This window comes from Diabrotica virgifera, chromosome 9, assembly GCF_917563875.1.
Source record: "Diabrotica virgifera virgifera chromosome 9, PGI_DIABVI_V3a".
Lineage (NCBI taxonomy): Eukaryota > Metazoa > Arthropoda > Insecta > Coleoptera > Chrysomelidae > Diabrotica > Diabrotica virgifera.
The window spans coordinates 211,153,886-211,177,957 of NC_065451.1; the positions used below are offsets into that span (position 1 = coordinate 211,153,886).

The window sequence follows — 24,072 nt, forward strand, 5'->3', positions numbered from 1 at the left end:
TGTTATTGTAATACCATACAAAAAAAAACAAATAGTCTGGCTAATTGGCTATGTCAAAGCCATTAATAAAAAAAACAACGTTTTTTTCAAAAATTCGCCATTTTTTTTTTTCGTATTTAAAAGCGATATAAAAAATTCAATCCATTCAAATAAAACTTTTACAAAAATAAAACATTTCAGCGAAACCGCATATTTCTATCTTGAGCTGTTTAGAAGTTATAGGCAGTTAAAATGGGGGAAAATATAAGTGGACATCCGGTATTTAACTCTATTTGCAGTACTAAGGGAACCATTCTCGTTGGAATTTTACCGTGCTGAGCAGATGGGATGTGAATTATAAATTGTAAAATTCCCTCATCTTCCTAGAGTCTCAGAATTTGTATGATTTGTATTTTTAGAAGCCTCAGATGGTGTAACCAGAGAAGGTTTTCGATTGTTTTTATTCTGGTAGGACACAGAATGGTATTTTAAATATCATTTTATGTGCTATTAGATTAAAAACATAACATTTTTTCTATCAGCTGTCGCTAGGACTTCCGTGCCATTTCGTTCGTTGCAATCCGTGACTACACGCGGAGTGTTATCCTGGTTCAGTTAGAGAGAAGAGCATATGTGTCTGCTGATGAGGAGCTAAGAAACCCCGAAATCGGTAGAGATGCTTGCTGTACTCTTTGATTGAACTAGAAATATAATTCGACTGCAGTTTCGAGTTGCAACGAAATTAAAAATGTTTATTCATTTTTAATACAAAATTTAAGGTTTCATTTATTAATATTTTGTATTTTGATAACGATTTCCGAAGTGGAACCGTCAAACAAACTTAATTTCAAAGTAAAATTGTAGCTTGTTCCCAAATAAAATAGTAAATTACATAATATTCCACACAAAAATAGCTTTAGGACAATATTTTTTCTTAGTTTTGTACCATCAGACAACTTAATTAAACTTAATTCGCTTGTGGTATGTAAACTAGTCTCTACACAAATCATCGAGTCAACCGATTTCCTTAACACAAAGTCCCCTTTTTACCTCGATAGTCAAGAATAAGCATCCGAAACAATTTATGCTTACAAGTCGGGTCTTGGGCCGTTGTTTACCGAAGCAGGAATCCGCAGGAGTCCACTCCAGTTAATGGGAAATCCTGGGCAGGAGGTCAAAGTATCCTTAATTAGGATCATACGACGATGTTTACGTTGATCTTTATTCTCGCTCGAGGCTATGAATACTAAAACGGCGGTATTTTCTTTGAAGATATATGGTTCTTACACACTAGCAGGTATTCTGTCGTAGTAATTGCATAAAAATTTGAATAAAGCACTAAAAACATTTGTTTTTACAATTGTTTGTATCATAGATACAGTAAGAATAATTAGATATATAACTAGAGGAAATAAGTGATAGCCATAAATTCACTCAAAAACAGAAAGTCACCAGTACCAGACGGAATAATCAACGAGCTTCTAAAATACGGAGGAGAAAGTATAACCCTAGAGATGACAAAACTTATACAAAAACTAATATTGCACTGCAAGATACCAGACCCATGGAGAAACAGCATAACGATACCAATGTTCAAGAAAGGAGACAAAGAAGACCCCAACAATGATAGAGGTATAAATCTACTGAACACCGCACTTACGCTAACCACAAAAGTCCTAACCAACAAAATCAATAAACCAACAACTTTATCAGATGAACAACAAGGATTCAGATCCGGAAGATCCTGCGTAGACGCCGTATTTGTACTGAGACAAATCACAGAAAAAGCTATTGAGTACAATAAACCAGCATATCTATGTTTTATAGACCTGACAAAGGCTTTCGATCGCATCCAATTCGAAGACGTCTTACATTTACTGTATTTACATTTACTGTAGAAGAAACATACCAATCAATATTATACAAACCATCGAAAACATCTATTTTCATAATCGAATACAGGCAAAGATAAATGGAAAACTAACGCAGTTTATACCAGTACAAAGCGGAGTCAGACAAGGTGACTCGTTAAGCCCACTGCTCTTTAATATAATAATGGACGAAATAATAGAAGCAGTAAGTAAAGGTCATGGTTACAGATTGGGGAATAAAGAAATGCAAATATTATGTTATGCAGACGACGCCGCAATAATCGCCGAGACAGAAGACGATCTCCAAAGATTAACACACATCTTCAATATAACAGCCAAGAAATACAATATTTTAATATTATCAGAAAAAAAACAAAAGTATGACAACATCTAAATACCCACTACGATGTAAAATCGAAATTGATGGGAAAATAATAAAGCAGGAGGCAAGGTTTAGATATCTGGGAATAGATATAACCAAAAATTCCACAAGGAAAAAGTTTTCCTGTAGTTAGCTGTATACCATGTAATACAAAAAACAGTAAATCCTTTATAAGAGGTATATTTAAAATCCCTAAAAAGGGCTACACCACAATCAGAACTAGTTTTCGACTGGTTTACCAGTCATCATCAGTGCTTACCTAAAATTAATATAACCGGATAAAATAATGCAACGATTGAAATTTTGACTAGGGTTAAAAAGCTATCGGTTATACTCACGTGAAGTTTACATGCTAACCACCAAGATATAATTTTACAAAAATATGAGGGCCAAAGCCCTATATACATTGTCCGTTAAGGAAACATCGGTTAAAGATGCCAATTAAAACATGGATGTTAGAAATATTTTACCATTATGCCCTAGGTAACATCTGAGCTGTAGTGTGACTTGATTACATAGTGGAAGTCAGGTGGCAAGTGAAAGTGACAATGAGTTGGATGTAGACCTCCGAACGTTGACAGGACAGAAATGACAGTTCCACAGGAAGTTGAAAAATTAGCCTGTCATATTTAAAGACTACGGTGTACAGATTGTTAAAATTAGAAATGATGTAACAACACACTCCATTGTGAGAATTATTATTTAAAATTCGGTAAACTAGATTTTGTAGTTAAGAGATTATGTTTATGTATACTGTCAGTGGAGTTAGGCAAACCACATTACACAGATGTATTGACAGCTGTTAGAATGTTTTGAATTCGAGTTTTGGTTGAAGTTTTGTTTCGTATCGTATTGAAATTTGACACGAATAAACGTCGATTTATATATAAACAAATATATGAGCGTTAAAAATTTGAAACTTTATTGTTTATTTATGAAGCATAACGTAAACAATTAACGTAAAAAGTGAAATTATGTACCTATAGTTCATATCATTAGCTACAATCCGTAAAAGTTTCAAGTTTCTACATTGTAAAAAACAAGAGAATTTAAGCATTTTCCATTAAAATCTTTTTTTTATTTAAGCAATTAATAAACATAAACTTTTTGAAGTTATTCTTCTTTAGGCGCGATTGACAGTAAAATTTCATAAATCTGCGCGCCTTCGCACACAGACAGGAATAGTTCGTTGCTAATCTTTCAAGATAGGTATGTATGTATTTGTATCAGCGCAAATAAGTCATTAAAAGAATATATTAGTGTTTTTAGTAAATGTATTATTTATTATAATTTTTGGATTTGTCTTTCTCTGTAGTAAGATAATAAATTATTATGTATGTACGTATAACATTTTTATATGTTTATTTGTCACCGTGTTGTGTAATTATATCCGAAACTTACATGTCACTTAAAGAAGCTCGGTGGCGTAGTTGGTAGAGCGTTGGGCCAATGACTGGAAGGTTGCGGGTTCCAATCCTGGACGATTCATATTTTTTTTAATTTTTTGTTGTTTTAATAAAAAAAATTTTGAAAGTGGTAGATAAGAAAGTTAGTTTAATATTTAAATAAAATACAAATAACCTGTTAAGTATATTTACTTCGTTGAAATTATATAATAGAAGAACAACTTCTTACGTGCGTACAAAGTACACACACATTCTTTTTTTTTATTGACCATTCGTGTATTTTTCCCGCGAAAGCATGTGTCTGCAAATTTTCATTCATTTGCATTGAAGAAAAGTCAGTCAAATTAACGTCTAAAGATTTGATGCAAACTATTGAAGTAAAGAAAAGCGTTTAAAAAACATATGTTTTTTTCATCAACAAACTGAATGCGGCCCTGTAGGCACACTATAGGCCCTTTCCTAACTAAAATATGGTATTGTCTTTCTACAAAAGTCATTAGGACTTAAATTGCCTCGCACAGTCCTTTTAGTTTTCATTCTTCTTTTATTTATGACTAGCGTATAACCCATTTGAATATCTAGTTGGCCGTATTTATGGGCGTCGTACCAAACTTTCCCGTAACTTTGAAACTTCCGGAGGAAGGCTGATGGCTAAATCCACCTGCACATAAATCTCTCTTTGTGCTCCATATATACACCTACTTACCGATAAATTTTAGATACCAGGTGTAGCAGCGGATTTAATTGTGTTTTCTTTAATGAAACGAACAAGGATTTTTCTGTCTTCCGTTTTGGCATCCTAACTAGTCCAGAAAGCCACTGCGCATCCGCTAGGAAAAATACTCCGATTCGGATTTTTGGCACAATCTTACTCAAAAAGGACCCCTTTTAACAAATTTGCATGTTGCCATTACCAAATGTGGGCCAAAAATTTTTTAAACTTTTTTTTTTGTTTTTTTTTTCCTAAAATTATTTTTGTCATCATAAAGTTTTTTTAGGTTTTTTGGATCATTCCAAACAGAAAAGGTCTTTAGTGACTTTTCTCTAAAGTTGATAGTTTTTGACATTATAAACGATTAAAAATTTAAAAATTGCAAAATCGGTCATTTTTAACCCTCAAAAACTATGTGAAAAACTGAAAATTTCGATGTTGCCAAGGCAAGAAGATATCCTTTGAACATCGATTGATCAAATCCCTAAGAGTTTTTTGCAATACAGTATCGAAAACTTTTTTGTTTTTTAATTGCCAATCAAGCGGACGCGGACTGTTGCATGTATTGTATATGTAACATGCGTAAATACAGGGTGTGTCATTAATAATAATTGTCCATATAGTACATAACTGGAGAAACCTTAGCACAAAATACGAAGATTTAACCTAAAACACTTAAATAAAATGTGATTCCTTACTGAGTTACAGGGTGTTTTATCTAAAAATTTAGAAACTATTTTTGCTTAGCATTTAAAAATATTCGACGTATCCTTTTCATACTTGGCAGGAACTATAGGTGCTGTATAAACTACTAAATTATGTTAAACAAACGTTTCTGTCTATTACCAGAGGCGTACGACGGGGGAAAGTGAATGGTTGACCCTTTCCAAATTCTACGCCACTGACGGAATTGCTATTATAGTTCAATTTTTGGATTTTCCAATACTTTCTATGAAAATAATATACTCTTCATTTGTAACGATAAAGTCATTAGGTTTAGAGATCTTTGAAGTTAAAAATTAAACGACACGGTTATTTTGATTAACGTATTGTGTCGCTTCATTTTTAATTTCAAATATCTCGAAAACTAATCATTTTATCGTTACGAATGAGGAGTATATTATTTACATAAAAAGTATTGAAAAATCAAAAAATTACACTAAAATAGCAATTTCGTCAGTGGCGTAGAATTTGGGAAGGGCCAACCAGCCACTATCCCCTGTCGTACGCCTCTGGTAGTAGCTAGAAATGTTTATTTATCTTAATTTAGTAGGGTGTACAGTACCTACATTTTGTGCCAAGTATGATAAGGATATGCCAAATAGTTTTAAAGTACTGGGTACACATAATTTTTAAATTTTAATTATATGAATCATATACAGTGAGCACGTAAAGGTTGGAATAAATTCATTTTCTCAAGAACGGACGATTTTGGAAAAAAATCCCGAAAGAGGTCAACTCTTATTTTTAAATTACGACTTTTTGGCATATATATCATACTTGTGACGTCACCCATTTGGGCGTGATGACGTCATCGACAATTTTTTTAAATGAGAATAGGGGTCGTGTGATAGCTCATTTGAAAGGTAATTCAATTCTCTATTCAGTAATATAAACATTAATATAATTATTTATACAGAGTGTCGAAAAAAAATTTGAATTAAATTTATTGACATGAAAAGAAGAATATGCGTAATTTATTTAATTCAAAATAGATTTTGCTGCTCTCAGAAAACAGAAAAAAATGTTTATTTGAAAAAAACCATTGCTTTTCGTTTAAATTAAATGCTCAAATTGTCAAGAGGCAGATGGGTGGCAGCTTTAATATTGAATTTGCAAAAAACAATATTTATTTGTCAAATAAACATTTTTTCCTGTTTTCTGATAGCAGGAAAATGTATTTTAAATTAAATAAATTACACAGATTCTTCTTTTTATGACAATAAATTTAATTAAAAAATTCTTTTTGGACACCCTGTATAAATAATTATGTTATTCCTTATATTATTGAATAGAGAATAGAATTACCTTTCAAATGAGCTATGACACGACCCCTATTCTCATTTAAAAAAATCATCGATGACGTCATCACGCCCAAATGGGTGACATCACTAGTATAATATATATGCCAAAAAGTCGTAATTTAAAAATAAAAATCGACCCGTTTCAGGATTTTTTCCAAAATTGTCCATTCTCGAGAAAATGAATTTATTCCAACCTTTACGTGCTCACTGTATATCATAAATTAATCAAAATAACTGTGCCGTTTCATATTTAACTTCAAATATCTCGAAAACTAATGACTTTATCGTTACCAATGAGGAGTATATTATTTACGTAGAAAGTATTGGAGAATCTAAAAATGACACTAAAATAGTAATTCCACCAGTGAAGTAGAATTTGAGAAGGGTCAATCATTCACTATCCCCTATCGTACGCCTCTGGTAGTAGCTAGAAACGTTTGTTTATCGTAATTTAGTAGGTTGTATAGTAGTCGCACTTTCTTCCAAGCATGAAAATGATACGTGGAATAATTTTAAAATGCTGAGCAAAAATAATTTTTAAATTTTTAGATAAATCACCCTGTAACTCAGTAAGGAAGCATATTTTATTTAAGTGTTTTAGTTTAAATCTTCGTATTTTGTACTAAGGTTTCTCCAGTTACTATATGTGCGAAAAATATTTCGATTCAATTTTTTTTTCACCATCTTGCTTGAAAATATCCCCCTTAACAAATTTGTATGTTGTCAAGATCAAAAAGTCAAAAAAATTTTAAACGTTTGTTTTTTGTTTTTTCCTAAAACTAATTTTTTTGCATCGGACAAATTGTTTTAGGTTTTTTGGATCATTCCAAATAGAAAAGACCTTAAGTGACTTTTCTGTAAATGTGATAGTTTTCGTGATTACGCGATTGAAATTTTAAATATTGCAAAATCGGCCATTTTTAACCCTCAAACACTATGTGAAAGACCAAAAATTTCAATGATACCAATGTACGTAGATATGCTAAGAATATCGATTGATGAAACCCCGAAGAGCTTTTGCAATACAATATCGAAGACTCATTTGTTTTTTAATTGCTAATTAAGCAGGAGCGACACTATTTTCGAGAACTTCCATCACAGAATTAAAATAAACTCGTTGGAATTTATAAAATAGATTATTGACCAATGGCAATGAAGAGAATATGAGAGGAGAAAAGGAAAAATTTATAGAATGTGAGTGAGAGACTCACGAGTCAAAATCTACTGATTTTGCCTCTGTCTCTTATTTCTTTGTGTATTCCATATATTCTTCTAAATTTTTCACCCAACAAGAAAACTTAATTTGGTTTTCTTGCCTTTTTTCAGTGTTTGTGTTTGATTTTAATTGTTTATAAATGTTACTGATTTTAATGTTTCTGTCCTTTTTCACGTCCAGGATCTCTTTCCTAACAGTTTCCAGCATTTTTGTTGTTCTATCCGTGAATGGCTATGCCATAGCTATGAATTACGCGTTGATAACAAGAGTTCGTTAAGAGTTATTATTTAACGAGAGCTCATCCATTCGTGTTCACCAGCTATTTTATTTACATGAACGAATTATGTACATATGCTGAAATGATAACCAAGCATTGCATTTAATCCTTTCACTTATGCATTTAAATGATTAAAAACCAGATTTTACATTTACAAATTGACCCAGATTTTATTATTTATGTTGGCGTACATAGAATTTGCTATTTATTCGAATTATTGTAGTCAGTCAGCGCCAATTATTAAATACACAGCTCTTGGTTAACCAACAACCAATTGACAGGGTGAACAGCATAGGTTGCAATATCTGGGGCACATAATGAGGGGACAGCGATATCATCTGCTGAGATTGATAATACAAGGAAAGATATGAGAAGGAAGAAGAAAACCACTCCGAAATCGTGAACATGTTCTGTCTAATATTACTCCTTCGATTTTTAGTTACCACTATCATATATTTTAATATTTTCTTCATTTATTCAAAGATCCAGATTACCTGCTTCCTGCTTGGTTTGTGAAAACACCGGTCGCATGTCTCTTGTAGAATGAGCCACTGTATCTATGAGCTAATGGAACTAATATAATTAGTAATCAATGAAATAATCCTGCAAGAAACAGAACCTACCGCAAATGCAAAAATTTTCTCAAAGATAAGAAGCTTACTCAGAATACTGAACTAAAAATTTGCAGATTAGCAATTAGAGCAGTAATCACATTTGGTGCTGAAGTAATGGGCCTGACACAGAAAGATAATTTTCCTTTGAAATTTAGGTAATAATTGAATTGATAGGGCCCGAATAGGGCGGCAATTACTCCTCTAGCAGTGTCGATGCGATGATGATGATGATGATTTGTACCTATGAACTCTGTATATATTTATTAAATGTAACAAAATTGTAAATAGTGTCTGTATAAAGACACGTTAATTTTAAATAAAAAGAATGTACTTTTATGAATGAATATTAACCTGGATTTTTTTGTTTCAGCAGAATTTTCGGTGTGTGCCCTTTACACCAACCTAAGACAGTGGCGGCGCAGGTTGCAACGAGTGGAGTGCGGTTGCGGCAGCCTGCAGCAACGCCTCAGTCGCAGCAGCAGCCAGAGACAACGATAAAAAAGAAGAAGAAGCCAACTTCTAAAAAGACCCTGGCGAGGGCATCGGAAGAGGAATGCACGCCCATGTGCAGTCTGACAGAAATGAGTGGCGATTGCCGCCCGACGATACGCTGCAAGTCGGCGAGCCAAAAACGAAGAAGTCCGAGGTAGGTGACGAAGAGGTCAGTACCATCCCGTAGCAGAGGGTCGAATTTAACCGAATGGACCCTACACGATTTAACAACAGATTTTATTAAATGTGTTGGTCAATATCCTATCCTAGGTCAACATGATCAAATCATTTATTTCTAAAGATTTTTTATATTCGTTAGAAATAAAAATTTAAACATAGACATATTTACAGCATTTGTTTGTCGATTTTAAAGCAGCATATGACAGTGTTATAATCTATATTGGAATCAAACTGCCAAGATAAGAGTTGACAACCACAACATCCGAGATATCAAAATACAGTGAATACACCACCAAGTACACCAAGGTTGCGTGTTGTCGGCACTACTTTTTAATATCTATAGTGAAACGGTATTAAAGAAGTGCTCTCATATTCAATAGAAGGTATATCTATTAATGGAGAAGTTTTAAAGGATGCCAACAATGATTTTCAGAACCGAATGCAACGTCTTAATGAATGCAATGAAATGCATGATCATGATGCAAACGTCTAATTGATTATCCATGATCAAATCATTTATTTCTAAATATTTTTGTATTCGTTAGAATTCAAAATTTAAACATAGACGTATTTATAGCATCTGTTTGTCGATTTTAAAGCAGCATATGACAGTGTTATAATCTATATTAGAATCAAACTGCCAAGGTAAGAGTTGACAACCAGAACACCCGAGATATCAGAATACAGTGAATAGAGTGAGGAGTCCACCAAGGTTACGTGTTGTCGGCACTACTTTTCAATGTCTATAGTGAAGCGGTATTTAAAGAAGTGCTCTCAGATTCAATAAAAGGTATATCTATTAATGAAAAAGTTTTGAATACCTTACGATTTGCAGACGATACACTAACGATAAAGGATGACAACAATGATTTTCAGAACCGAATGCAACGTCTTAATGAATCCAGAGAAATTCATGATCATGACTAAATCGGTGCAAACGTCTAATTGATTATCGAAGATATTGTAATTGAGAGTGTGGATACTACAAATACTTAGAAACATAGATAACATCAAATGTAGACCAAACCAGAGAAGTTAAGACACGTATTGAAATAGCACGTGAATCATTAATTAAACTGCAGAAGTTTCTTGGTTGTCGAGACATAGGCTTACAACCACGTCTAAGATTACTTCGATTTTACGTGTTATCTATTCTTCTGTATGGCTGGAAAGCGTGGACACTAAATCAAGTGCAACTGAATATGTTGGCCGGTGTTGAATTTTGGTATTACAGAAGAATCTTACGAATGTGATGTATTCCAAGGATCTCACATGTGAAAGTAATAAGAAGGATAAGAAACGAAGCGGATATAACATAAACTGTCAATAGAAGAAAACTTGAGTTATCAGGACATATGATAAGAGGGCGTAAATATTCATTGTTACAGCAAAATTCAACTAGAGCAAACTGAATGTTGGCTTAATAACTTTTAACCCCCTTTCAGAGTTTTTATAATTTATATCACTTTGCCAATTTTATTATATCTTAGATAATGCGGACCATTGACTAACAAATTTAATAAAACTAACTAAAAATTTCAGCACAGTTTTTAAACAGTTTTTCCTAACCTCTTTTTTAGAACATTTGCATTGTTGGGTGTTTATTAGAGTACCAAATATATTTTTATTTAGTTGGTGCATCTCAGTTATAAGAAAATTTATCCAAACGTATCAGAAATTTGTTTTCATCAGACCATCATCAGTGAAAGCTGAAAGTAATTGCAATGATGAATCGGTTGCACATATAAGTCAATTTCAACAAGGTTGGAGAAATTAATATTACTTATAAACAAATTAAGTTATCAATCTAGGCAGCACAGAAAACGACAATAAATATCGTTCCCATACCACCATATTGACAACAGGTGGAATACTTTCTTTGGTTACAACCTCCTGAGATTTTCCAAATTTATAAATCAAACAGGATGCTGAGGAAATTAAGATGAGAGAATTTTAAATCGGAGAGAAGAGGGACTACTGATGAGGGGGAAAAGACCTCCGAAACCGGTATAGACTCTTCCTGCACTCTCCGATTTAACCAGAATATTATGCAGCTGCTCCATTTTCGTGTAGCAAAGAAATTGAAAATGTTTATACATTTTTAATTCATTTCCTCTTTTGTATGAGTATTAAGGAATCTTTCTTGTTGGAACTTTTACCACGCTGAGCAGATAAGTTGTGAATTATTTAAAATTCTCTCACACTAATTTCCTCGGCATCCTGTTTGATTTATAAATTTTGAAAATCTCAGGAGGTGTAACCAAAGAAAGTATTCCACCTGTTGTCAATCTGGTGGTATAGGAACGATATATATTGTCGTTTTTTTGTGTTACTTCGATTGATAACTTACTTTGTTCTTATTTTATTTCATACTGATGTATTCATTGACTAGACTTCCGCTCCATATAGGGTAATATGAATTCATCACTTTGATCTGAAAGATCATTATTTTTCTTTGGTTTTAGTGTTGTTCCATACCACTCTGAAGTGCTTTCGTGGCTTGTTTCCTCATGCTGTTTATTTAAGATTGATTTAAAAGGACACTATTTGAAAAATATATAATATTATTGAAGGCATAGTTCAATGCTAAGTTAGTTAAGTGCGAAATTAAAAGGTCTTGGTGACTGAAATATTGAGATTTGTGGTAGCGTGCTGATGAGCAAAAAAGAATAGAATAAATGTTGCGTTGCATTTAAACTCATATTACTCCATGAGCACCTACATCTGCTGATTCCAAGTAAGAAAAAATATCTAGAAAAACTATTTGAAGACCAAAGAGATAACACCTTTGAGCTAGAACAAGAGGTAAATGATGGACCAAGAATATTACAGCAGGAAGTTTATTCTGTCGTAATACAGCTAAAGGATGGCAAAGCAGTAGGTCCCGATAATATACAAGCATAACTACTCAAACTGATGGACAACGAATCAATAGCAATAATCACAAAGATATTCAACAACATATACAACTCTAGACAAATACCAACAGAATGACTGAAGTCTAAGTTTATTGCACTTTCAAAAAAACCAGGAGCCAAAAAGTGCGAAGAATACCGTACGATAAGCCTGATGAGTCATCTCCTAAAATTGTTCCTAAAGGTAATCCATACGAGAATTTACAAGCTATGTACGTGAAAGTCAAATTTCGCCCAACCAGTTCGGGTTCATAAATGCTGTTGGTACGAGAGAGGCTTTATTTTCAATACAAGTCTTATTCCAGAGATGCAGAGACGTAAATTGCGACGTATACGCATGTCTGGGTTGATTACGAGAAGGCGTTTGATCGAGTACACGTTAAGATGATGCAAATACTAAAAGAAGCAGGAATTAACAAACAAGATCTGAAATATAATTAGAAACCTTTACTGGAATCAGACTGCAAACCTCAGAGTTGACGGTGAACTCATCGAATATGTCAAAATCATGCGTGGAGTGAGGCAAACCTGCTTTTGTCTCCCCTAATTTTCAATCTTTACTCTGAAAGAATATTTATCGAAGCTTTGGACGAAACTGAAAAAGGTATTCTACTAAACGGTTACCGGATAAATAATATCAGGTATGTAGATGACACCATAGTATTTGCGGACAACCTAGCAGACCTACAAGTCCTCATGGACAAAATCACGTATTACAGTCAACAATATGGACTCAATATAAACGTAAAGAAAACAAAGCTTTTGATCGTCAGCAAGAAAAAGATAACAGAAGGTCAACTCTATATCAACCAAACCCCTGTAGAAAGAGTGAGGCACTACAACTACCTCGGCACCATAATAAATGAAGAATGGACCAACAACCAAGAAATAAGAGTGCGCATCGGAAAAGCTAGATCAATCTTCAACCGTATGGGGGCGTTTTTCGGGAGCCACCACCTTTCTCTTGGTATAAAAGTAAGAATGCTGAGATGCTACGTCTTCTCTGTCCTTTTTTATGGTGTTGAATCATGGACCTTGAACGAGGATATGTGCCGAAAATTGGAAGCATTTGAGATGTGGCTATATCGGAGAATTCTTAAAATCCCATGGACTGATCGGGTCACAAATGAGGAGGATCTTAGAAGAATGGGGAAGAACCGAGAAGTACTAACCACCATCAAATCTCGAAAGTTGGAATACTTTGGACACATTATGCCAAATGAATCAAGATGCGCCCTCCTATAAGCCATCCTGCAAGGAAAAATATTTGGAAAACGAGGTCCAGGAAGAAGAACATCCTGGTTAAAGAACCTCAGGATCTGGTTCAACACAACATATGTGCAGCTTTTCCGTGTTGCTGCAGATAAAGTGAAGATTGCCATGATGATCGCCAACATTCGTCACGGATATGCACATCAAGAAGAAGATATCTTCATAGGTTAGGTTGGGTCGCGAATATGAAAAAACATCAGAAGGTGGGTCGTCAGACATAAAAGGTTGAGAACCCCTGCTCCAGTCTAATACTACTCCATTTAGACTAATAGGACTGAATCTCTCTAAACTCCTGGACTATTAGCCCATTTATATTGTCATCGTGAATGATATGATAAACAAATAACCACAAATATTTGTTAATAATATCTAATACGTAATTATCTAGTAACACCAAGAACTGAACTTGTAAAAAGACATCATCAGATAACAAGAAACTGTTGCAGGAATCCGTGAAATTCATAAAATCCATTTATCTCTGATAACTTGATAGCTGGAAAGAATCGTATCTCAAATTGACATCTATTTTTGTTTCCTGGCTGATTTCCCTTTTTCCCAGAATCGTATTATTAATCGCATAATATATTTTCGTAGCTTTCTTTGTCCTATTTGCAATTTCTAGGTCTAGCTTTCCGTCATTCGATATTATCGTGCCCAGGTACTCGTAGGCCGTCACCCTCTCCAACTCTCGTCCTTTACAGAACACTCGTGTTTCGCCTTCAATCTCCTGCTCCTGCTGACCTATTTACATCGTCTTGCATTTGCTGATGTTTATTTATATTTTCATTTTTTCTATTTCCTCAGTCCATACATCAGTTAGTCGCTGCATCTTTCTCGAGTTGTCTGCTAAGAGACCGACGTCGTCCGCACACAGTAATCCTTCTATCATAACTGGTGTTAGGTGCGTGTAGCCTATTATTGTTTTTAAGTGGTTTGTTCTTCTTTTTACATTTTTAAATAATTTATCCATAATTATGACGAATGGGCATGGGCTTAGGCTATCTCCCTATTTTATCCCCTTGTTCATCCTAAATTCTAGTGATCTGCTACCTCCCATTTGTGCTTTTTCCACCACTCTGCTGTACGTACTTTTAATTATCTCTAATAGTTTCCTCGTTATTCCCAGCTCCTCCATAGTATTCCACAATACTTTCTGGTCTACTGAGTCGAACGCTGCTTTAAGGTCTATGAAGGTCATATATATGTTTGTTCCCCGATCATTATTTTTTTCTATTATATTTCGTAGTATGCTTATGTTGTCAACTGTTTGCCTTTTGGCTCTCAATGCTGTTTGTTCGTCTTCAAGTTTTTCTTCTACCTCTGTTCTAAATCTTCTTTCTAGTATTCTCGTATAGAGCTTGAACACTACTGATGAGAGCGATATATCTCTACAGTTTCCACAGGTGGATTCTTCTCCTTTCTTGTGAACTGGGATCAGTAACTTTTCTTCCCGTTTTCTCGGCATTTTGATTGTTCTCCATGCTTCTCTCATTATTTCCAGCAACCACTTCTTTCCTTCTTTTCCTATCCATTTTATCGTTTCGGGATCAATTTTATCTGCCCCGCTCGCTTTTCCTATTTTTATTCTACTTATTGCTTCTTCCAATTCTTCTGAACTTATTTCTTCCATTTGGTATTCGTCTGCTGCTACCTGATCTATGGTTCCCTCGGTCTCTATTTCTTCACTTTCCTCGCCCATATATTTCTCTTCATAATATTCTCTCTATACCTCTAGTATCTCTGTTGTATTTGTCTTTAGTTTTTTGTATTTGTCTTTTACTCCTCTACTTACTTTACTTACTCCCTACTTTATTCCAGAAGCATCTGTTGTTGTCTCTGTAATTTTGGTTTAGTGATTCACCGAACTTCTTCCAACTCTCTTTCTTTCCGTTTCTAACTAGTTCTTTCACTACGTTTCTGTGTTTTTGATATTCTTTTTTATCTTGTTCTTCTCTTGTACTATTGTATTTTTTCCAGACCTTTTTCTTTTTCCTCACTTCTTCCTGTATATCTGTATTCCACTATTCCGTCTTTTTGTTTAATTTTCTGACTTTTAGGTGTCCGCATATCTCTTCTGCTTTCTTCATTATTACTTCTTTAAATTTTCCCATTTTTCCTCCATATTCATTTCTATTTTCTTTCTCTTCTCCATTTTAAACTCTTTATCAGTTTCTTCTTGATATCTCCTTTTCTTTTGTTCATCTTTTAGCTTTTATGGCTATTCTGCTGTATTCTATCTGTTCTTGTTGTACCAGTTTTCGCCGCTGCAGTAATTAGATTATTTCGGGAAATATTCAATTAAACTAAATAATGAAAACGGTATTAGAAAAAAAGTGGCAGGACGCTTCTTAAAAAAAACGTTTAATTGTGTTCTTGAGATACAACCGGTCAAAGTTGACCGGCATTTACGGAAAAAATTTTCGAACCATCATCTTTTTTATGTTGTCCTCTTTCTCCACACCAATTTTCATATCTTTCAAATATTCATAACATATATTATTATAATAAAAACTATCGATATTACGAGTGAAAATTGACAACTTTGACCGGTTGTATCCCAGGAACCACTCATCACAATTAAACGTTTTTTCTTGTAAAAGAAGCGTCCTGCTACTTTTCGTCTGATACCGTTTTCATGATTTAATTTAATTGACTATTTCCCGAAATATTCTAATTGTTTATAAGCCAAAAAATTGTTTATAATTTTAAAATATTCCTGAGGCCGTCTAAATAGTCCAATTTCAATTATATAAAGTGTACTAGATAGGTACAGTGTCTTTTTATACAAAAATCATAGTTTTTCTTATGTATCATACTTATTGTGGTTATTATAGAGACGGAAAATTTCTAATTAACAATTCAATTGTTGCTAAACTGTTGATTCAATTTTTATCGGCTTCTGGAATTATTATCTATACGAAAAGAGCTTTTATATTACCAAGTTATCTAATTATTGATAAACAATTACTTATCTAAAATTTTAGTTGAAAATTAAAGATTTTGTTGGAAAAACCCGTATTTTCCGGGGAAAATTTTCGTCGAAGTAAATCGGGAAAATCACGTCTCTATGCAGAATTTAATTACAGTGAATTTTTATTTGGGCGTTTTAGGTGTAAAGTTAAAATCTTTGGAGTAATAGAGCAAAAATTGAAAAAAACACGATTTTCGGTCGTCATTTTGTTCATAAAAAAAGTAGCACACTATCTGCGGACTTTGAATATCTATATTATTAATATATACAATCATAAGATTCGATTCCAGCACTAAAATTGCTGATAAATAACTTTTCCTAGTATTTTGCTAATTAGCCCAGAGTATAACTCCAGTTTCAGATATTTTTAAAGCAGTTCCATTTGTGTTTTGTAATATTTACTAATTTTCCTAATATTATTTATCTTCGTGTCGGAAAGACACTTTTCAAGATTAAATTTATACAATATTTATCTTTTGTGTATCGTTTTCCATACACAGCAGTATGCACTATAGAATATTTCTTCTCTCCCCTTTCGGTGATTTTAAAGGAATTCCAAATTCCAGGGAGTAAGAAAATAGCCCGATTATGTGTCGTAGTGCTGATACATTATTCAAGGGCCGTAGCAAAGCTGATGATGAGTAGTCGCTTCACGGAATCGTCTCCTGGCCCTCTTTTGTTCATTTCTTTTTTTTAAACTATAATACATTTTTCTAGAGAAAAGAATGGTTTTAATCTTCTCGAGTTTGATAAAATGGTAGATATATTTGACGATATCATGCAAGACGATAGCTGTGTATTTATTATGATATGCAATAATTCTTATGGGAGAATCTGGTAACTATGATCTATATGTCCATTAGCCTTGAGACGTCCCCTCTTAGGCATGGGCCTCACCTTCGCTCCAATATTTTTATGTATCTAAGTTATCTATCAAATAATTTCAAAAGATCAGATGAGGTAGCAATAAAAAAAACATTATACGATAAAAGATGTAATCACCGTCGTCATCAGCTGGGTACAATTCATTGCATTTAACTACCAATAAAATAGTGATAAGTACATAATGTGTACCTTATAACCAAACCCATACGTAAGGATAACATCACTCTCTTTACTATCTGAGTAGAATGTAATTATCGTCGTCATCAGTTGAGTACAATTCATTGCATTGATCTACCAATAAACTAGTGATGAGTACATAATGTGTAACCAGTTATAACTAACCACATCCTACGCCAACTAATTTACCATAAAGTCTTTATTGATCCTGGACTGTGTTTGCCTGGTATTCTCCCTTTCATTATATTTTGTAGCAACCTATATGTGGGATCTCTCAATATATCACCGCAGTACTCTTCTTCTTCGTCTTCTTCTTCTTCTTATTCTTCTTCTTCTTCTACTTCTACTTCTTTTCTTGACGCTTTTTATACTCTCAGTACTCTTGCTAAGACGTTCTAGTATTGTGGTGTTTAAAATCTTCTCCACGCAAGAATCTTTTAAAATTCTTCTATAGCACCACATTTCGAAAGCCTCAAGGCGATTTAGATCACTTTTTTGCACAGTCCAAGACTCGACTCCATAAAGTAAGACCGATAACATGTAGTAGCTAAGTAAGTGGATCCGCAAATTCCAATTTTGGATCTCTGTTACATAATACCATGGACATCCTTCTAAAAGTGGCTTTAGCCTCCTCAATTCTGGATCTAATTTCACCTTGACTTTCCACGTTACAATTTATAACTGATATCGAAGGTATACAATTTGATCAACCTGCGCAAATTTGATACAACATATTTACATAAATAGACAGTTTTATATGCTGTTGTTTACTTATTACGAGTATTTTGGTTTTTCGTGCGTACAGGTCCAGACTTGCTTCCTTACAGCTCTCAATGACTTACTCAAATAATGTTTGCAGATCTTCTTGAATAGAAGCTAGAAGTACGGTGTCGTCCGCATATCAGTGATGTCATGATGCCATAACACCTTTCCGACATCGGTTAAGAAAAAAGCAACAATTAAAATGAAATAAAAAGCAACAATTCCAGAATTTAAAGGCGTTCCGGCACTGCTAATTTTGCCATGACACCACTGCCGCATATCGCAAAGTATTGATGACTTCACCATTCACAATTATTCCTTGTTATTTTCAGAAAGTACATTGCTGAAAATTCTTTCGGAATAAACGTTAAAAAGCAGGGGCCACAAGAAGCATCCCTGCCCTATTCATGTTTTAACCTTCGGAGTACGAAGACTGGGTCAAGCGTGACCCGAAATTCAGTTATTTCTTAATATTTTATGAAATAATTTTTTTACAAATCCGATTGATCGTAAGTTCTCCTTATTTGTTTCAATCTATTTTTTCGTACATAATTCGTGAACATGCAAATTACAGTTTTTCCTCTACGTAACATCTATGATGCCGGGTTAGTCCTGACCCGGTCTTCGGATTTCGAAGACTATTTTCAATATGTTTGTAGGTACACGTAAATCGCAGCCGTCTCTGTTTACGGGTATACGTACAGTGGAACCCCGATAAGTCGGCCTCCCATAACCCGGAAGTCCGGCTAACCCGAACCGATTTTCATCAGACAAAACAAACATTTTCTCACTTTGACCAAGTTTTTTACCAAGAAATAAACAATACTGTATACAACTGTACGTAATTAAGATGTATTGTGCATATTTTATGTATTTCATGTTTTTGCAATTATAATGGAGTTTATCTGTAAGTATTTTATTAATTTTTACCATATTCTCCGGCTAACTCGGATTTTCGATAACTCGGATCGGCCGCAGTCTCGATTAATCCGACTTCTCGAGGTTCCACTTTATTCAAATATATGGCCGGACCAAATTTACCTATGCCCGTTTTCTGTAAGGTATTAAAATCTGGTCGCCGGAGCGAACTAGTATATGCCCATGGGTAACCATCTTAAAAAATTTAAATACAATAATTTAGGATTTTGTTTGTTTTTTGTTGAATTAAAGATACTGTTTTATAATACTGACTATTTAAAACATCCTTATAAATAAAATGAAAATGGGTCACGCTTGACCCATCATCGTAATCTAAGTAAGTCAAATAATCTCCGTACTCCGAAGGTTAATAATAAGAGCATGTGGTTCGAAATTCTCTACTAAAACTGATGTTGTTTGATTTTCTTAGAACTTCAATATAGAGTGCCTAACATGTTCCTGTGAAACGGAAACACTGGATAACAAATGAAACCTTTCAAATCATTGAGAATAGAAGAAATATTTGTCAAAGTGGTGTGCGTATTGAAAGGGAAAAAGCTAGTTTAAGAAACCTCAATACAGAAATAAGACGAAGATGCAAGGTAGATAAAAAACTGTACTATCAAAGTATATGCAAAGAGATTGAGAGACATGATCAGAATAACCAGCCAAGATATCTATTCAGAAAAATACGCTACTTAACAAGAGACTTCAAAGCCAGAACTTGGGCCATTGAAGACAACAATGGAACTCTGAGAACAAACAGAGAAGATATAGCAGAGACATGGAGATCGTATTGCAGGGACCTATATAAAGATGATCAACGCCAAGAACCTATTAACCAAATCTTTGACGAGGTAGAAGAAGAACCTAATATACTTGAAAATGAAGTAAGACTCGCGATGATTAAGCTCAAATATAATAAAGCACCAGGTCCAGATATGATAACAGCAGAAATGCTGAAAGCCACAGAAGAAACTGGCGTAAAATTACTTCATCTACTCTGTAACCAAATATGGCATTCTAAACAATGGCCTGAAGACTGGACAAAATCTACAATAACAACAATTCATAAAAAAGGCAGCTTCCATAAATGCGATAATTATAGAACTATTTCTCTTATATCACATGCCAGTAAAATACTGCTACATATAATCAATGGGAGACTAAAAACATTCCTTCAAAGAGACATTCCACAAGAGCAAACTGGATTTACCAAAGGTAGAGTTACTCGAGAACACCTGTTGAATATAAGACAGATAATCGAAAAATCTAGGGAATTCAATATTCCACTGTACATATGCTTTATAGATTATCGTAAGGCGTTCGACAGGGTCAAGTGGAGACACTTATGGCGAATACTGAAAGAAGTAGGCGTACCCCAACACCTTATTTCTCTTATAACTGAACTATACGAACACACTACCGGATCAGTTAAAGCGTTTGACACACTTTCAAACGAATTTCATCCAGAACGGGGTGTCAGGCAGGGATGTATACTATCTCCACAATTATTCAATATATATGGAGAGCATTTATGTGAAGAGCACTTGAAGGATGGGAAAAAGGCATCTCAATAAATGGTCATAAAATAAACAACCTACGTTTTGCAGATGACACAGCCCTCCTTGCAAATAGTCAAGCAGAGCTGATTGATCTTATACGACTGGTTGAAAACGAAAGTCAAATATTTGGTCTGCAATTAAACATATCAAAGACAAAGATCATGATAGCGGATAGACTACATAACAATCATCCACACATAACCACAATTGATCGGTTTGAGTTTGTGAACTCATATTTATATCTGGGATCATTAATCACAAACACAGGGTCACTACAAGAAGAAATAAAACGTAGATGTGATCTAGCAAAAGTCGCCACAGCAAAATGACCACAATATGGAAGGACTGTCAAATTTCAAGAGCGTTAAAGATGACGTTGATCAACTGCTTGATATTCCCAATACTGACCTACGGATGTGAATCTTGGACCCTGAGAAATTTGGAAAGAAGAAAGATAGACGCCACTGAAATGTGCTGTTGGAGACGATTACTACGAATTCCTTGGACCGACCATAGAAAAAATAATTCAATTTTAAGATAGCTGAAAGTTAGCCAATGACACTCCAGTAAAGTCCATCTCCAACAATTAAAATACTTTGGACATGTTATGAGAGCCAACACAGAACACATGGAAAGACTCATTATACAAGGAAAGGTGGAAGGCCGAAGATCACGAGGAAGATCCCCAACAAGATGGATCGATCAGATTACAGGAATATGCAAAAGACCTGTGCATGAGTTAAAAGAAATGACCAGAGACAGAGATCTTTGGAGACGGACAATACACGACATCACGTCGACCACTACACTCCCTCCGGGGGGTCAGGATTGAAGAGAGAGAACATGATCAAATGCCTTTTGGAAGTCAATAAAATAACAGCACATGTCTACAGATATATCACATCTTTGAGCAAGTACAATGCCTCTCTCGTTCCGAATGAGAGAGGGAAACCAAACTGTGTGTCACTTAGATATTCCTCATATTTATTGTAGATACGACCATGTATTAATTTTAGAAAAGTTTTCAATAAATGGCTTTAGTCCAGAAAGCCACTGCGCATCCGCTAGGAAAAATATTCCGATTCGGATTTTTTCCACAATCTTACTCAAAATGGGCCCCTTTTAACGAATTCGCATGTTGCCAGGACCAAAAGTGCGTCAAAAATTTTTTTAAACGTTTTTTTTTTGTTTTTTCCTAAAATTATTTTTTTTGCATGAAACACAGCTTTTTTTAGGTTTTTTGGATCATTCCAAACAGAAAAGTTCTTTAGTAACTTTTCTCTAAAGTTGATAGTTTTTGACATATTATAAGCGATTAAAAATTGAAAAATTGCAAAATCGGCCATTTTTAACCCTCAAAAACTATGTGAAAAACTGAAAATGTAAATGTTGGCAAGGTAGGTAGATATTGATGAAATCCTAAAGAGTTTTTTGCGATACAATATTCAAAACTCCTTTGCTTTGTAATTGTTAATCAAGCGTGCGCCACACTATTTTCCACCGTTGCATGTGTATACAGTATGGTGCAAATGAAAGGAATAAATTCGTTATTTCGTAAACCGGCGACTTTAAGGAAAAATCCCGAAACATTTCGATTTTTATTTTTAAGTTATGATATTGTGGCATATATGGTATACCAGTGACGTCATCCATCTGGGCGTGATGACGTAATCGATGATTTTTTAAATGAGAATAGGGGTCGTGTGCTAGTTCATTTGAGAGGTTCTTCAATTCTCTATTCAGCAATATAAACATTTACATAATTATTTATACAGGGTGCCCAAAAAAAGTTTTTAATTTAATTATTTGAAAAAAAAAGGAGAATGTATGTAATTTATTTAATTCAAAATATATTTTACTGTTACCCGAAAACTAAAAAATGTTTATTTCAGAAATAAACATTGCTTTTCGATTAAATTCAATGTTCAAACCGACTTTCGTCAGCCACCTGCCTCTTGGAAGTTTGAACATTTAATTCAAGCGAAAAGCAATGTTTATTGGTGAAATAAACTTTGTTTTCTGATTTGTGAAAGCAGTAAATTTTATTTTGAATTACATAAATAAATTACATACATTCTTCTTTTTTGTCAAATAATTTAATTTAATAAAAATTTTTTGGATATCCTGTATAATTAATTATGTAAATGTTTATATTACTGAATAGAGAATTGAAGAACCTTTCAAATGAGCTAGCACACGACTCCTATTTTCATTTAAAAAAATCATTGATTACGTCATCACACCCAGATGGATGACGTCACTAGTAGGTATACCATATATGCCACAATACCATCCCTTAAAAATAAAAATCGAATTCTTTCGGGGTTTTACCTTAAAGTCGCCGGTTTACGAAATAAAGAATTTATTCCTTTCATTTGCACCATAATGTACACACATGCAACGGTGGAAAATAGTGTCGCGCACGCTTGATTAGCAATTAAAAAACAAAGGAGTTTTGAATATTGTGTTGCAAAAAACTCTTTGGGATTTCATCAATCGATGTTTAAAGAATATCTACCTACCTTGGCAACATTCAAATTTTCAGTTTTTCACATAGTTTATGAGGGCCGATTTAAAAATGGCCGATTTCGCAATTTTTCTATTTTTAATCGCTTATATGTCAAAAACTATCAACTTTAGAGAAAAGTCACTAAAGACCTTTTCTGTTTGGAATGATCCAAAAATCCTAAAAAAACTTTGTTCCATGCAAAAAAAATAATTTTGGGGAAAAAAAAAAACGTTTAAAAAATTTTTGACCCACTTTTGGTCCTGGCAACATGCAAATTTGTCAAAAGAGATCCTTTTTGAGTAAGATTGTGCAAAAAATCCGAATCGGAATATTTTTCCTAGCGGATGCGCAGTGGCTTTCTGGACTGCTTAACAAACTGATGGTTCTATAATCAACGTAGGTTTTTGCTGTTGTCTTTTTAGATAAATTTATGAACAATGAAATGAATTTGACCAACCATTAGGTAGGCGTCCGTTGGCATAAATGGTATTGAAATAGGATGATAGAAAGAATAAATAGTAATAGAAAGAATATACCGTGTAAACAGTTTTGTTTTTGGTACTGACGGTGATTTTTTTTTTTGATATTTCCCTAAAGATAACCAAACTATATAGGTATTTCAAAGGCTAATTTTTGGGTAGTTTGTATTTGAAAAGCTCTAATAAACACTCAATTTCTTCACCACATTTTAACAGCTAGATAAAAAGCTCTAGTGCATTCGGAATGGATCTCTAGTGGTATGTTTTTAAAGGAATGAGTACTGACTATAGTTTTAGTACAACATTTTAGGTTAGAATACTTAGTTAGATTTTGAAACGTAAAGGAATAACGTTGATAAAGTTCAAAAATACTCTTTATTTTCTTTAATACGTTATAATTGACGGGATCCTCTACGAATTATACATACACTTTAAGGAAACCTCTGAGAAGTATTTGTAACTTATC

The 24,072-nt window shown here is 33.9% G+C and overlaps 1 protein-coding gene across 4 annotated transcripts in view; it reads left to right on the forward strand.

Annotated features, from left to right (window-relative positions):
• The window catches only part of LOC114326093 (inactive dipeptidyl peptidase 10), a 396,495-nt gene that overhangs the window by 174,066 nt on the left and 198,357 nt on the right, over positions 1-24,072 (forward strand). For 2 of the 4 annotated variants that reach the window (XM_050662406.1, XM_050662409.1), the window contains exon 2: positions 8,855-9,142. In XM_050662406.1, the coding sequence (XP_050518363.1) occupies positions 9,035-9,142 (108 nt within the window). In that variant the 5' untranslated portion in view covers positions 8,855-9,034. Of the gene's footprint in view, positions 1-8,851; positions 9,143-24,072 lie in introns of all 4 variants that reach the window. The other 2 variants (XM_050662407.1, XM_050662408.1) reach the window with 2 other exon arrangements.